The sequence below is a fragment of the Electrona antarctica genome (genome assembly GCF_951216825.1).
Source record: "Electrona antarctica genome assembly, chromosome: 12".
Lineage (NCBI taxonomy): Eukaryota > Metazoa > Chordata > Actinopteri > Myctophiformes > Myctophidae > Electrona > Electrona antarctica.
In genome coordinates, this window is record NC_136793.1 from 45809930 (window position 1) to 45824755 (window position 14826).

The 14826-nt window shown below is 42.1% G+C and overlaps 1 protein-coding gene across 2 annotated transcripts in view; it reads left to right on the forward strand.

The window, feature by feature from the left end:
• Nucleotides 1–14826, forward strand: part of LOC306934557 (arrestin domain-containing protein 3-like) — a 33212-nt gene that overhangs the window by 1032 nt on the left and 17354 nt on the right. For both annotated transcript variants that reach the window (XR_013791319.1, XM_079517174.1), the window contains exons 2-3: nucleotides 962–1019; nucleotides 2943–3090. Coding sequence is in view for 1 of the 2 variants with exons in the window: in XM_079517174.1 (XP_079373300.1) it covers nucleotides 962–1019; nucleotides 2943–3090 (206 nt within the window). In the remaining variant the exon portion in view is untranslated. The remainder of the gene's footprint in view (nucleotides 1–961; nucleotides 1020–2942; nucleotides 3091–14826) is intronic.

Here is a 14826-nt window from a genome sequence, read left to right on the forward strand (position 1 = left end):
TTTGCCACTCGATTTGCCATTCACTTTATGCATGCGCATATACCCTCTATATGTGGGTGAGGGTGGTGGTAGTAGTAGTCGTCGTCGTAGGGTTCATGTAAGTACTGAGTAGTAACTACTACTACAGGTGGCTTTCTTCATTGTGTGCATGACATGTTTGCAGGCTTGCAGTTGTTGCAGACTAAATGTGTTGCAGACTAAATGTGTTCTGTGCGAGAAAATGAATGTGCATGTCCTGCAATGATTCCTCTGCAGTATTGCTCTCACTCACTCTTTAATGTTTTGTTTTATAGTGTTTTTTTTATTTTAAAATAATTACTTATATCCTTTATCTTTACTTCTGTGCTAATTCGTTTTATGTAAACATTTAAGAACACCTTCAACCTTCATATTGTAGTAAGTAGTAAGTAATCACATACCGGTATCAGTACCATCCACACCTTAGGCTATCATATTGAGCCCATGATGACTCAAAGTAAATAGACAGCCTAGGTGCATACTTGCCAGTGGTAGAAAACGGACTCACATTCTTTACTCAAGTAAAAGTATCAATACTTCAATGTAGAAATACTCTGTTACAAGATTGAAAAGTAGAAAGTACTCAGTCTTCATTATGCAAATGTCCCATTTCACACATTTTAAAATGTCTAAAAAAATATTTTATAAAAATAGCAGATTTACAAGCTCACAATGCGTTGCATCAAATGGACGAAATGTAACAAAAGTTTTCAAATAAATGTAGCTAGTGGAGTAAAAGTACAATATTTGTATCCGAGATGTAGTGGAGTAGAAGCAAAAGTATTGGAAATTGAAGATACTCAAGTATAGTATAGGCCTACAAATACCTCAAAATTGTAGCTACACAAATACAGTACTTAAGTAAATGTACTTATAGTTACTTTACACCACTGACACTTGCTGGGATAATATATTAATGTAACCACAACCATTTCCCGTGCAGATAAGGTTCTTCCCAGAGGGATCCATCACTTTCCATTCTGCTTGAAAATTCCAGCGGGGTGAGTGAGAATAATTCTGTTGAAATGATGAAACCTTGTTAGCAGATCATGCATGCATTATACCAGTGGTTTTTCAACCATTTTCATATCAGGCCCATTATTTATTCAGAATTTGAGCCACGGACCACCATTTGATGGCATTATAGCCTCTCGGACACAAAACTAAAGAAATATTTTGTACTTGTTTACTACTGTTAAATACTATTTTGTCCACTATCCATGCTGTATTGATGTTGGTACCATTAGGAGAGATAACAGGCAAACGTTGATCAAAATAACAATTATACTGTCTCTATTGTGTAGACTGTAAATTCAATATTATGTTTAACTATAATTGAACTCTTGAGAGCGTAAAATGAAACCAAATGGACCCATAAGCCCTAACCACACCCAACGGTCGCCATGCAACTGCAAGTCCTTGCAGTCTTGCAACCGTTATTCCCAATGGCATGTTGCAAGGAGTTGCATTGTTGTGGTTTGTTTTGTTGCAAGGAGTTGTAGCTGGTGTGGTTTGTTTTGTTGCAAGGAGTTGTAGCTGGTGTGGTTTGGGCCTAAAAGGACAAAAAATTGGTTTCATTTTACACTTTTGGCAACCACCTGGAGCCCCCTCAAGGACCACTGGTGGTCCCCGGACCAGTGATTGAAAACCACTGAATTAGAGTGAACAGATGTATCATATCTCTGCTATTGGGAAGAAACCACCCAACTCCAAAATGTTCATTTTTCTGGGGGTGGGAATTTTCTTTTTCAGGAAATGAAGAAAACCTTAGGCTATATTTTTAAGACAATGCAATACTGCCTCATCAAAGTTGGTATTGTACGTGGTACGTGGTGGAGTTAGCTGCTTTAGCAGACAGTTTGAGGTAGCCTCGCAGTGGCCAGACGCAAATCTGCCGGAGCAATTTTTTCCCCCGGATTACAGTGTGATATTAGTATGGCCAAGCCAGACTAAGTTTGAGGGTCCAATGGAGTTAGGTTTTGTCCGAAGCACTTTATACATTTCATTGGTTCAATATTTTTTTTAACCAACACACGTAAAGGGTGTTAAATGGTGTGTAACTGTCTGTGTACACACCATTATCTCTATCTCCAAGTTGTTTAGTTTTTAGTTGTGCATCGTATTAACGGCAACAAATCAAAATGTAGCCTACTGTAATTGCCATCGGATCAAGAAGTTGAATCGGTTTGGTCTTAATCCATTAAAACCGGGAAATTGTGTCATTTTAGATTTTAGCTATTAAAAAATAGCAAATATACAACACGCTCATGGTGTGTCAATTCGTGCTGCACTATGAGCTTGTAGATTCGCTTTTTTTTAATTGTGAAAATTGGTGCAAATCTTTACATATATTCTTTACGTCTTTAACTCAAAACTTTGCTTCCGGGGGGTCTCTATTTTGAGACGGGGGTCCGCAGCCAAATACATATACATTTCGGGGGTCCTTGACATGAAAAACGAACGACATCCCGTTAGTCCGACTACGTGGCCGGTTAAGACCCTGTGGCTTCCACGTGCGGTTATGGTTTGGGATTGGGTTAGTAATGGGTCGGACTAATGAGCGGTCTGAACAATGACACGTTACCCTGCACGACACCACTGCAGCACACATGTCTATCCTGTCCACTCCAGTCCGAACAGCCACACCCTGAACAAGCACTGTAGTAATTGAGTAGTCGATCTTCAGGCCAAATTAGGCCAAATTGACCCCTTAGCTGAGAGAAATTAATTAGCCGATTGTCTCATCAATGTCTGTTGACTGTTGAGAGACGTGAGACAGGATTTTATTTTAAGTGGTTGGTTGGTTGGTTGGTTGACTCCAGTCCAAGTGATGCTGCAGCTTTGATGGCACACACACACACATGCACACACACAACTTTAGCATTACAATGAATGGACAAGATGCGTCTGGTTTATCGTTGCAGATCCATGCCATCCTCCTTCAAAGGGACTTATGGGAAGATTGTGTACGATATCGAAGCTAAATTGGAAAGGAGTTGGAGGATGAATGAGACCGATTCGAAGCACCTCAACTTTGTCTCCAAGTCTTTCCCCAACATTGGCCACCTGATGGTATGTACATATTATGTTCCAGTTCATCGTTTGTTGAGACACTGCAGAGCTTTTCTAAAGGCCAGGCCACAGCCGCCACACCAATGCAACTCCTTACAACAATGCAACCATTATCTAGCCTGATTGTCAGACTCTGAGAGCCTCCAGCTCTTGAAAAGAGCCAGTGCGCTCAGTCGAGTGGGTGGGGTCTATGGGCTGGAAACCAGGCTAACCATTATCCCCAATGGAGTTGCATTGGTGTGGACTGGCCTTAAAACTGTTTTGTTCAGGGGTCATCAACATGTCCTGTACATAGACAAATGTGCCTGTGGCAAAGACTTGGTCTTGTCCGTGGAACATTTTAGATTTTCTTTTTTTATACCATTCATCATAAGACAGAATTACTGAATGTCAAGTCTCCAGGCTTTCTTTAGAATATGCTTGACACTTATCAACTATGACACTATGGCATATTAGGACTAGGAGTCCAACTAGTACTAGTGGTTCTAAAATGTTTTATTTGCAAGGACTGGTCTAGGTGTGATCTAGACCGGTCCTTGGAAAGTCTGGTGATGCGAGGCTGCTTTCAATCTTCACTCAGCATTGACCATACTCTGATACACATTTCACTTGGTCTCTATTTCACTCATATATAACTATCATCATCATGACCTCACGACCATGATCACATGGTATGGAGCACATATTTATAAAAAGTGGAAGAACATTTTTCAGAAAAGCACCCAATTTATAGATTACTTTTTGTTTTTCAGATTTTAGTAATGCAATTAATTTAAACATAGATGGGTGGGTAATAAAATAAATTGGCAGGTATTTTTGCCTGATGCTAGTACATTCCATCCATTTCAAATTCTGGCTTCATTACATAAGTAAATCCTCTGACTTCTTTCCAGTCCTTTATATCTACCAATGACCTTTGGAATTCTTGTGTTGTTTAGCCTAAAGTTGCAAATAGCCTGTCTATACTTATTATTGTTCTAGTTTGAACTCTTGTTTGTATTCAACTTAGGTGTCACAACTATTGAGTTCACTTTGCCACTTTTGCAAAAACTGGTCTTTCAACCTTTGTTTGGCCAACCAAATGTAAGACATACCACAGTCGTCCAATATTTTCTTCACCTGTGCAACCCAAGGTGACACATGAACACCTGTGTTAAACAGGTTAAGCAGACAGTCGTACATTATTCGACTCAGTTTACCCTCTTTTCCTTCGATCAACCGGGCCCAGTATCCGTCTCTCTTTTTAACAGAGATACAAATTGGGTACCTCCCCAGCTCACCAGTCACCATACACCATATTACTACAGGTACTTGTTTTAACTTTTAGGATATACTTGAGAAATGTAAGATGTAATTTTTTTCGAACCCCCAGATTTCACATGTGTACAGCATGACTGGTGACTGTGAGACCAATTTGTCAAAAAGATCTAGTGCAACATTTACTGGTAAATCAAATTATCTACATTTACTAAGGAGGGAGTACATGGCACGTGAGGCCTGCTTGTGCAATTATTCGAATCTTAAATTATCCGTTATAATTCATAATAACTCCAAGGTATTTGAAACTATGGACAATCTCTAGATTGACTCCATTGCAAACAAACTTTAATTTGCTAGTGTCAGCTTTTCTACATCCAAAGACTGTGACCTTTGTTCTTTCACTATTGATTTTCAATTTCCATTTTTCACAGAAACCACACATCAGGTCTATTGCCTTCTGCAATCCCTCCTTTGTATTTGACATGACAATTGTGTCATCCGCGTATAATAATAACAAAAGCTGGAAATAGTTCATCAATAAGTGGGTCGTCAAAATTAATAGACTGACAGCCATTGTGAATAAGGTAATCCTCCAGGTCGTTGATAAACAATGAGAACAATAATGGTGACAGATTTTCCCCCAGTCTTACTCCAGCTAAATTTACAAAGAAATCTGATTTCATGCCATTAACAAAAACACACGATTTAACGTTTTATACATATTCATTACTATATCCATAAATGTACCAATGATGCCTACTTTAGATTATAGTAGGCATATTTAGTTTATACCAAAGGGCATCCCTCCAGACTTTATCGAATGCCTTACTGTAATCTATAAAGGAACAGAATAATCTCTTCTTCTTAAAGCAAAATAATTCAACAATGTGCTTCAAGAGAAAAATATGGTCACTGGTGGAGTAGTTATTTCTAAAGCCTGCCTGGGTTTCCCTCAAGATAGAATTGTCTTCACAGAAATGTAGCAGCCTTGCATTTAGTACATTTGTGAACAATTTACCCATGCAACTCAGAAGCGTAATCCCTCTATAATTATCACAGTCGGCAGTATTGCCTTTCTTGAAAATTGGTACGATCATCATGCCAAGTGTCCAATCTTCAGGGAAGATACCAGAGTCAAGGATCTTTAAATTAAACTGTATATAGTGGCATGAAAATGCTTGCTGTACATTTGATGTACTCATTCAAGACTTGATCAATGCTGCCTTGCCAGATTTTAATTTTGAAATAACCTTGTTAATTTCCTGATCTGTGAATCTAGCATTTAGTCGTCATGGGTGAGTGTTTCAAAAAATCAACCTCTGGTATCTGACTCATTTGCACATCCCAGTCAGAAAGACTGTTCATAGAGCTCTTCTGGTGAGATTGGACATTGCTCCTTATTTCTGCCGGGGCCACTAAGCATCTTCCAGAAAAGCTTTGGGTTTTTAGACTTTATACTCCTTGTAGTATGCAATACCCATTGTCATAGCACCCATTTTAACTGTCTGTCTGTGTCCCACATAGTCCAGTAATAATGTAATTTGACCTCAATCTAATTGCAAAAAAACCAAGATGCAACATTTTGCATCTTCAATATAATCCTGAATAACAGGAAAAAAATTGCCTGGAATTGTCTGAGGGGAAAGTGTTGAAAATGGCCTGTACAGTATGGCCACCATTGACATCCAATTATAAGGCAATATTTTCTAAATTTCCTTTTGCTTTAAGTAGCATGTCAGCTGTCAAACTAGGGGGTTTTCATGATGCTGAATCCATTTCAAGCATTAGTTTTGCACAAAAACACTCATTGGGCTAAATGTGGCCATAGCAACTTGCCCAAATGTGCTGACATCATCACATTTGCTATGGCCAAATTTAGCCCAAAAAGCAATACCATAAGATATGCCTCATTATATAGGCAAAATCTGTGAAAAATGTGGGAATTGTTAACACAATTCCAATAATGCCAATTCTCCTGCACCAAAGACGTAACACACCAAAAGGCAGACACAAGCCAGCCAGCTACTGGTGGCCTTGCACGGCACCATATTAATCCACCAGCAGCCAGGTGTCTGCACGGCTGTACTGAATGAGGGTGATTAGGGGGGCGTCGTGTCACATAACTAGGGATAGCAGGGGGGAAAATAAGGTCAATCCACTAATATACAATAACTATCATCAATAAAGGCAGAGAAGCCCAACAGATATCTAAAAAGTTTTGCATTTGTTCACCAGATTATAAGTAGCAACATGGTGACATAATATACGGCATCTACAGTTAATTGACGTATAGAAAACACAACATTGTGTGTTTTCAGCGTACATTTGTACAGAGATCGGCAGAGAAGCAGGTGTTCTTAGCAGGTTCTTGAAGGTTTCGCGAATTCACGCGTGTCATTTCTGGTCAATAAGCATGATGTACATCCTGCTCTGTCTGTGACCACATCCTCTGCTCTAGTGCTGCTGTCGTTGCTGCTGTGTTGATTAGTGACATGTCAGCTCTTACTATCTCTAAGTTCATCCTCATGTGGTTTGGATGTATTCACACCTTTCTTGTTGACAAAAAGCTAAAGTTCCTCCTGCACTACATAGTGAGTGTTAACTCTGACGGTCTGCAAGCAAGTGCACACACACGCACACACGTCTCACGCACACACATGCACACACACACACACACCCACAGATGGAGTGGGTGTAGGTGGGTGGGTGGGCGTGCGGGCGTGTGCGTGAGTGCGTGCCTGTGTGCGTGCGTGTGTCTAATTGTCCAATTACATCTAAAATGGCTGAACAATGCAGATTAAAAGAGTGAAGTGAACTGCACCTGCACCAATAAACTGCTATCAAAAGCAATGGAGAACCTTTCTGCCGAGAGGCCATTTAGCATGCGTGAGCACTTAATTTGTTCACCAGCCATACAATCAGTATTAAAAGCTACTGCTGTACCTGCCAATCGGCCTACTACTGGGAATGTTGTCATAGCACCCGTTTTAACTATCTGTCTGTGTCCCACATGGAGATCTCTGTATTTGTCTGTCTGCCTGTGCCTGAAGAGTGCAAACTGACTGTGAAAAGTGGACTGGTTAAGTAATCAATTGGCAGGTGTGGGGTTAATTGGCTGGAAATTGCACAGGTAAGGGGAGTTGGGCTCATTAGGTCCACTGGCAGAGCCTTTTGTGGTGGTTCTGGATAACGCTGCATGCCACCGACTCAAGGCCGGGCACTGCACTCCCTGTGGGGGTGTGGAACGCGTGTGTCAAATTTGAAGTCAGTGGGGCAAACGGATCTCAAGTTACGTGCACTACAACCGCGCACGCGCGCGCACGCACGCACGCACGCACGCACGCACACGCACACACACAACCTCATCAAAGAAAGAAATAAAGGACAAAAACTGCAGGGGCACTGATATCTTTGTAATAAAACAAAGATAATATTTAAAACAAACATACAGGCCTGTTATTATCACACCATCACCAACATATATACCTATATTTGACCTAATAGTCCATACAAAAAATTCTCATCAAAATATATTAAAGCATTAAACTCTTCTTTAATGTTAAAACATCACAACACATTTTAAACATCAGGGGGGGGGGGGATATAAAAAGCAATACCATAAGATATGCCTCATTATATAGGCAAAATCTGTGAAAAATGTGGGAATTGTTAACACAATTACAATAATGCCAATTCTCCTGCACCTAACCTAACACACCAGAAGGCAGACACAAGCCAGCCAGCTACTGATGGCCTTGCACAGCACCATATTAATCCGCCAGCAGTCAGGTGTCTGCACGGCTGTACTGAATGAGGGTGATTAGGGGGGCGTCGTGTCACATAACTAGGGATACGCAGGGGGGGAAATAAGCTCAATCCACTAATATACAATAACTATCATCAATAAAGGCAGAGAAGCCCAACAGATATCTGAAAAGTTTTGCATTTGTTCACCAGATTATAAGTAGCAACATGGTGACATAATATACGGCATCTACAGTTAATTGACGTATAGAAAACACAACATTATGTTTGTACAGAGATCGGCAGAGAAGCAGGTGTTCTTAGCAAGGCTCAGGCTTGTGGTCGGCTTGAAGGTTTCGCGAATTCACGCGTGTCATTTCTGGTCAATAAGCATGATGTACATGCTGCTCTGTCTGTGACCACATCCTCTGCTCTAGTGCTGCTGTCGTCTATGTGTTGATTAGTGACATGTCAGCTCTTCATATCTCTAAGTTCATCATCATGTGGTTTGGATGTATTCACACCTTTCTTGTTGACAAGAAGCTAAAGTTCCTCCATAGTGAGTGTTAACTCTGACGGTCTGCAAGCAAGTGCACACACACGCACGCACCGTGCACGACGCACACACACACACACACGCACACACACACACACGCGCACACACACACACACACACACACACACACACACATTATGTGAACATAAATACAAAATAAGTATTAAATGTGTGTGTGTGTGTGTGTGTGTGTGTGTGTGTGTGTGTGTGTGTGTGTGTGTGTGTGTGTGTGTGTGTGTGTGTGTGTGTGTCTAATTGTCCAATTACATCTAAAATGGCTGAACAATGCAGATTAAAAGAGTGAACTATATCAATGTAGGCATTTGGCTGCACCTGCACCAATAAACTGCTATCAAAAGCAATGGAGAATTTCTGCAGAGAGGCCATTTAGCATGCGTGAGCACTTCATTTGTTCACAAGCCATACAATCAGTCTTAAAAGCTACTGCTGTACCTGCCCATCGGCCTACTTGGAAACGATACAATGTCCGTTGTCATAGCACCCGTTTTAACTATCTGTCTGTGTCCCTTTTGTGCCCATACTGTATATGGAGATCTCTGTAGTATGCAATACCCATTGTCATAGCACCCATTTTAACTGTCTGTCTGTCTCCCACATGGAGATCTCTGTATTTGTCTGTCTGCCTGTGCCTGAAGAGTGCAAACTGACTGTGAAAGGTGGACTGGTTAAGTAATCAATTGGCAGGTGTGGGGTTGCCATGGCAATCAATTGGCTGAGGCTGGAAATTGGACAGGTGAGGGGAGTTGGGCTCATTAGGTCCACTGGCAGAGCCTTTTGTGGTGGTTCTGGATAATGCTGCATGCCACCGACTCAAGGCCGGGCACTGCACTCCCTGTGGGGGTGTGGAACGCGTGTGTCAAATTTGAAGTCGTACACATGTCGCGCACACACACACACACACACACACACACACACACACACACACACACACACACACACACACACACACACACACACACACACACACACACACACACACACACACACACACACACACACACACACACACACACACACACACACACACACACACACACACACACACACACACACACACACACACACACACACACACACACACACACACACACACACACACACACACACACACACACACAGCAAAGAAAGAAATGAAGCACAAAAACTGCAGGGGCACTGATATCTTTGTAATAATATAAAGATAATATTTAAAACAAACATACAGGCCTATAGGAAGCAATGCTTTCAAAACTAGAAAACATGAATATTATCACACCATCACCAACATATTTGACCTAATAGTCCATTAAAATATTTCTGAATGAGGGTGATTAGGGGGGCGTCGCGTCACATAACTAGGGATACGCAGGGAGGGGAAATAAGCTCATTCCACTACATATGCATTCACTAATTCTGCATATTATATTCTTGACATATAGAAAACAACATTGTGCGTGTTCAGCGAATGTTTGTGCAGAGATCTGCGGAGATGGTCGTTGCAGAGAGGCAGGTGCTTTTTGCAAGATTCAGGCTTGTGGTCAGGTTGAAGTTGTCACACCGATGTACAGCCTGCTCTGTGGTGACCACCACCTGAACCCCCCTCCCACACACACACGCACACACGCACACACACACACACACACACACACACACACACACACTTTTATCTACCACCAAAATGCACAACCCCCATCATATTTAGTCAACTGTCATTTCTGGAGAGGAGTGAGTGAATGAATGAATGAATGACACTACAGTAAGGGTATGTTCACACTACCTATCTTTTATGAATAAAACAAAAAAAATCAATTGTTTTTATTTTATTTATTTTTTCTGTTTGGCCATCATGCGATTCGCCAAATATAAAAATCATCGTATTAAACTAGTAGGTGCAGCATGTGAATGTAATCAACATTGAGCAGCTGTATGGCATATTCATCACCTCAAATGTAGTGATCTTTTATAGACAAGCTGCCAGAAATGAGCACCGGATCTCTGTGTTAATTGTTTGTCACCCCCCCAGCCTGTCAGTCAGCTGCTTTGCCTAGCACTAGCAGTGCCTACCGGCCACGGCTGCTGCTGTGAAGGTGTCTCAGTGACTGATAGCAGTGCACAGCCAGACCATTAGCTCAGAGGAGTAGCTCTGTATATTTGTGTACATTCCACAGGCCACATCTATCAGAAGTCAATTTATCATACTATCATACTATTTGCTATTCTTTTATAAGCACTCAGTTTGACCAGAAAAATGTTAAAAAAATTATAATAATAATGTTGTGCCTGTTTCTTCAAAGGACCGTAGTGTGTACACTACCTAAGGCCTGATGGCAGACTGTTTGTGTCAGGCTGTCATTATGTAACTGTAGACGTCCTATAGGCACTGACTGGTTGTTGAAGACCCTGCACGTCCTCTTTGCACCGTAGATGAAAAGCTCTTTTAGCCCTGTTGACTCTCAACCCTTTTCATTGGTTTGATATTCGGCTATGAACCCCCATTTACTAAACGCCAAAATATCACAGCATTGGAGCACAAAGCTCTAGAAGAACTTAGTAAAAATGATAAAATCATTATTAAGTCTGCTGATAAGGTCCATTGTTGTCCAATATACCAAAGATTATATTGATTTTTGAAAGAACTTATGTGGATGACTGCTCTGGCTGAACCGTTTACCACTGATCACAGTGGTAGGCCTATACAGGGCTTCAACCCTGTATGAATTCCCTGGTGATGTTTGAGGCGTCTATTTCTTCTATAGATATGTTTGGGTTGGGCAGGATCATCTGGGATGGAGAATAAGGAGAGAAAAATCATAAAATGTTTTAAAATAACATGCAAGCTGCATGTGTTGTATTATCAACTGACAATGTTCAAATTGTAGTCATGACAGCAGCAACTGCCAGGCAGAGATTGGCCATTGGAACAGTCCTGGCCTGCCTGATGACTTCAGCTCTGTCTGTGCGTGCGTGCGTGCGTGCGCGCGCGCGCGCACGCACGCACGCACGCACGCACGCACGCACGCACGCACGCACGCACGCACGCACGCACGCACGCACGCACGCACGCACGCACGCACGCACGCACGCACGCACGCACGCACGCACGCACGCACGCACGCACGCACGCACGCACGCACGCACGCACGCACGCACGCACGCACGCACGCACGCACGCACGCACGCACGCACGCACGCACGCACGCACACACACACACACACACACACACACACACACACACACACACACACACACACACACACACACACACACACACACACACACACACACACACACACACACACACACACACACACACACACACACACACACACACACACACACACACACACACCCCTTATCAACAGTTGATTTAGTGGTGGGAGGACGCATTACTCTGTTACTCCACCGAGTAAACTGACAACATTTCTGTACATCTGCTTTCTGTTGAAGTCAGATGAAATAAAAGTGTACAGTTGTCATAACAACATGCACTTACCTATTCTGTGTAACTTTAACACAGGCTGCTTCAGCATGGCTTCCTGGTAGATCTGTTCCTTCTCTATTCTGTGTAACTTTATCACAGGCTGCTTCAGCATGGCTTCCTGGTAGATCTGTTCCTTCTCTATTCTGTGTAACTTTAACACAGGCTGCTTCAGCATGGCTTCCTGGTAGATCTGTTCCTTCTCTATTCTGTGTAACTTTAACACAGGCTGCTTCAGCATGGCTTCCTGGTAGATCTGTTCCTTCTCTATTCTGTGTAACTTTAACACAGGCTGCTTCAGCATGGCTTCCTGGTAGATCTGTTCCTTCTCTATTCTGTGTAACTTTAACACAGGCTGCTTCAGCATGGCTTCCTGGTAGATCTGTTCCTTCTCTATTCTGTGTAACTTTATCACAGGCTGCTTCAGCATGGCTGCCTGGTAGATCTCTGGCTGTCTTTTATTTTTATTTTTATTGATTACTTTATTGAAAAATACATTTCAAAAGGATAGAGTCACAAGAAAGCCGTTATAGTAGGGGAGCCTATCAATTTCCGTGATTTTGGAATGTTAATTTTTGGAGACATGCATATCTTGATTCTTGGAGTTACCAGAATGCCAAAAACACATGTCTCCAATTAATTATTAATCTTTGCTCCCTCAGTGATGCGTCTCATCCATATTCAGTTGCTGGTGGCATCTGTGGGTTAGGTACATGGTCCTGATCCCATACCATTGCCTGATGATGTGAGAGGGCAATGGCTTGATTTAATGCTGCTTGTGTAGGTGGCAGCTTCTCTGCTTCTAATTGTTTGAGCTCACCAACATCCACAGGATTTGTACCAGGCTCGTACAGCTGGCAAACAAATGCTTCAATCTTTTTTGACAGTTGTCCCCTGCCTGACCACTTCATAGCCACACTGGACAGGGAGACCAAAGAACATAGTGGGATCCATGTAATATTTGACCGACACCAGGGTGGCAAACCCCGAGCCCCTACCACTTATGGGCCCGGGGCAACACAGCTCTACATTGAGTCCCCTGACACTGATGTCTTTGTTTTTACAATCCGACGGTACCATCAGCTGTGCAAGGACATCTATTTCATCACCGGTGTGGGGAACAAAAAACGTATCATCGCTGGAGCCAGTAGTGTAGGCACTTGGTAAAACGACGACTTCAGCCTTACCAGGGTTCCATGGCGTCTCTGGAGCTGACCAGACAGGCCATTTTGCTGGCAAGGGAATTTAACCTGTTGGCCAGGCCTAAACAGGTGTGGAGGTGGTATCTGCAGTTGCTATATACTCTATGAGCTACAAAAAGGCTCAGTTCTGACGCAGCACATACCTAACCCACAGATGCCACCAGCAACTGAATATGGATGGGACGCTGAGGGAGCTCAACTGGTGCCAGTCACAACACAGGATACCCACGCCCCAGCCACCATTACCCAACTGATCAAATGTGTCTGCAGTGCATGTCATATTGTTCTTGTCAATCTCAAATTTTTAACTGCTCCGAGATGTGCATGTGTAGGGCAGATGATAGAGGTGTGTGGTAATGTAAACAAGGCACATCTGTTGGGGATTGACGCTGACGACGACAAGGATGAAGGCCCTTCAATTAAATGTGTTTTCAAAACTTTCTGTAAATATTAGAATAAACAATCTGATAATGCTGTGATCATTTCCCATATTGTTCTTTATTGCGACCACAGGTCGCATTTACTAGGCTATGAAATTATGCATTTCTTGTCAGTCAGTTGTTTGGTCATGCCTCGTGACATCACGTGACATCATCAGGGATGGAGATCCCTGATGTCATCAATATTGGCAAGCAACTGTACATCTGACCTCAAACCTCAAACCCTTAGATCTCCATATATAGCTGACCTGTTCTGACATTCCGGACATTATGTTGATCCTTCCCCATCCATCCTTCCTCTTTGATGTCTCCCTTTTGACTGATACCTGTCCATTTAAACTCTAGACGGGTGCAGTACTTACTACTTAGTTTAGACAGTACTTGGTTTAGACTAGTCATTGGTTAGACCAGTCATTAGTCCTACAACTACAACCTCAAACCCTCACCCTAACCCTAACCTCCCACGGGGCAGCACACCTAAACCTAACCTTAACCCATGTCTAACCAATGACTAGGGTTGGGATTTGTTAGGATTTTAATGGTTCCGGTATTTACCGGATCCCTCTTAACGGTTCCGGTTCCTAACGGTTCCCTTAACGGTTCCTAATATTATCTTTTTCCCCTTTTTTTCTGACATATATTATGCTTATATTATAACTAACCTAACCAAGTACTTAATAAACACAAATTCAATTATTGTATTTGCACTTTACAATTATGAGGTATATTAGGTATATTAAATATACAGTACACATTGCAATAATGATATTGGTGTGGTGACAAATGTTGTGTCTTTAATGTTCAGATTAATGTAATATTAAGGACCCCAGTTACCCTAATGGAAACAAGCCAGTGCTTTCTTGGGTTATAAAATCCTCTTAGCAGACCTTGTATTGAACTGTAGGCTACGTTCCTGTGCTTTTTCTGCAAACTGTTTATAAAGTAATCAATGTATGGAGGTATATGCACCTAAAGGCTGGGCTCTCAACAGTTGCACGATTAATTTAGAGCCAAATCAAAAGCAGTTGAGTTGCTTATAAGTTGTAAAAATAAGT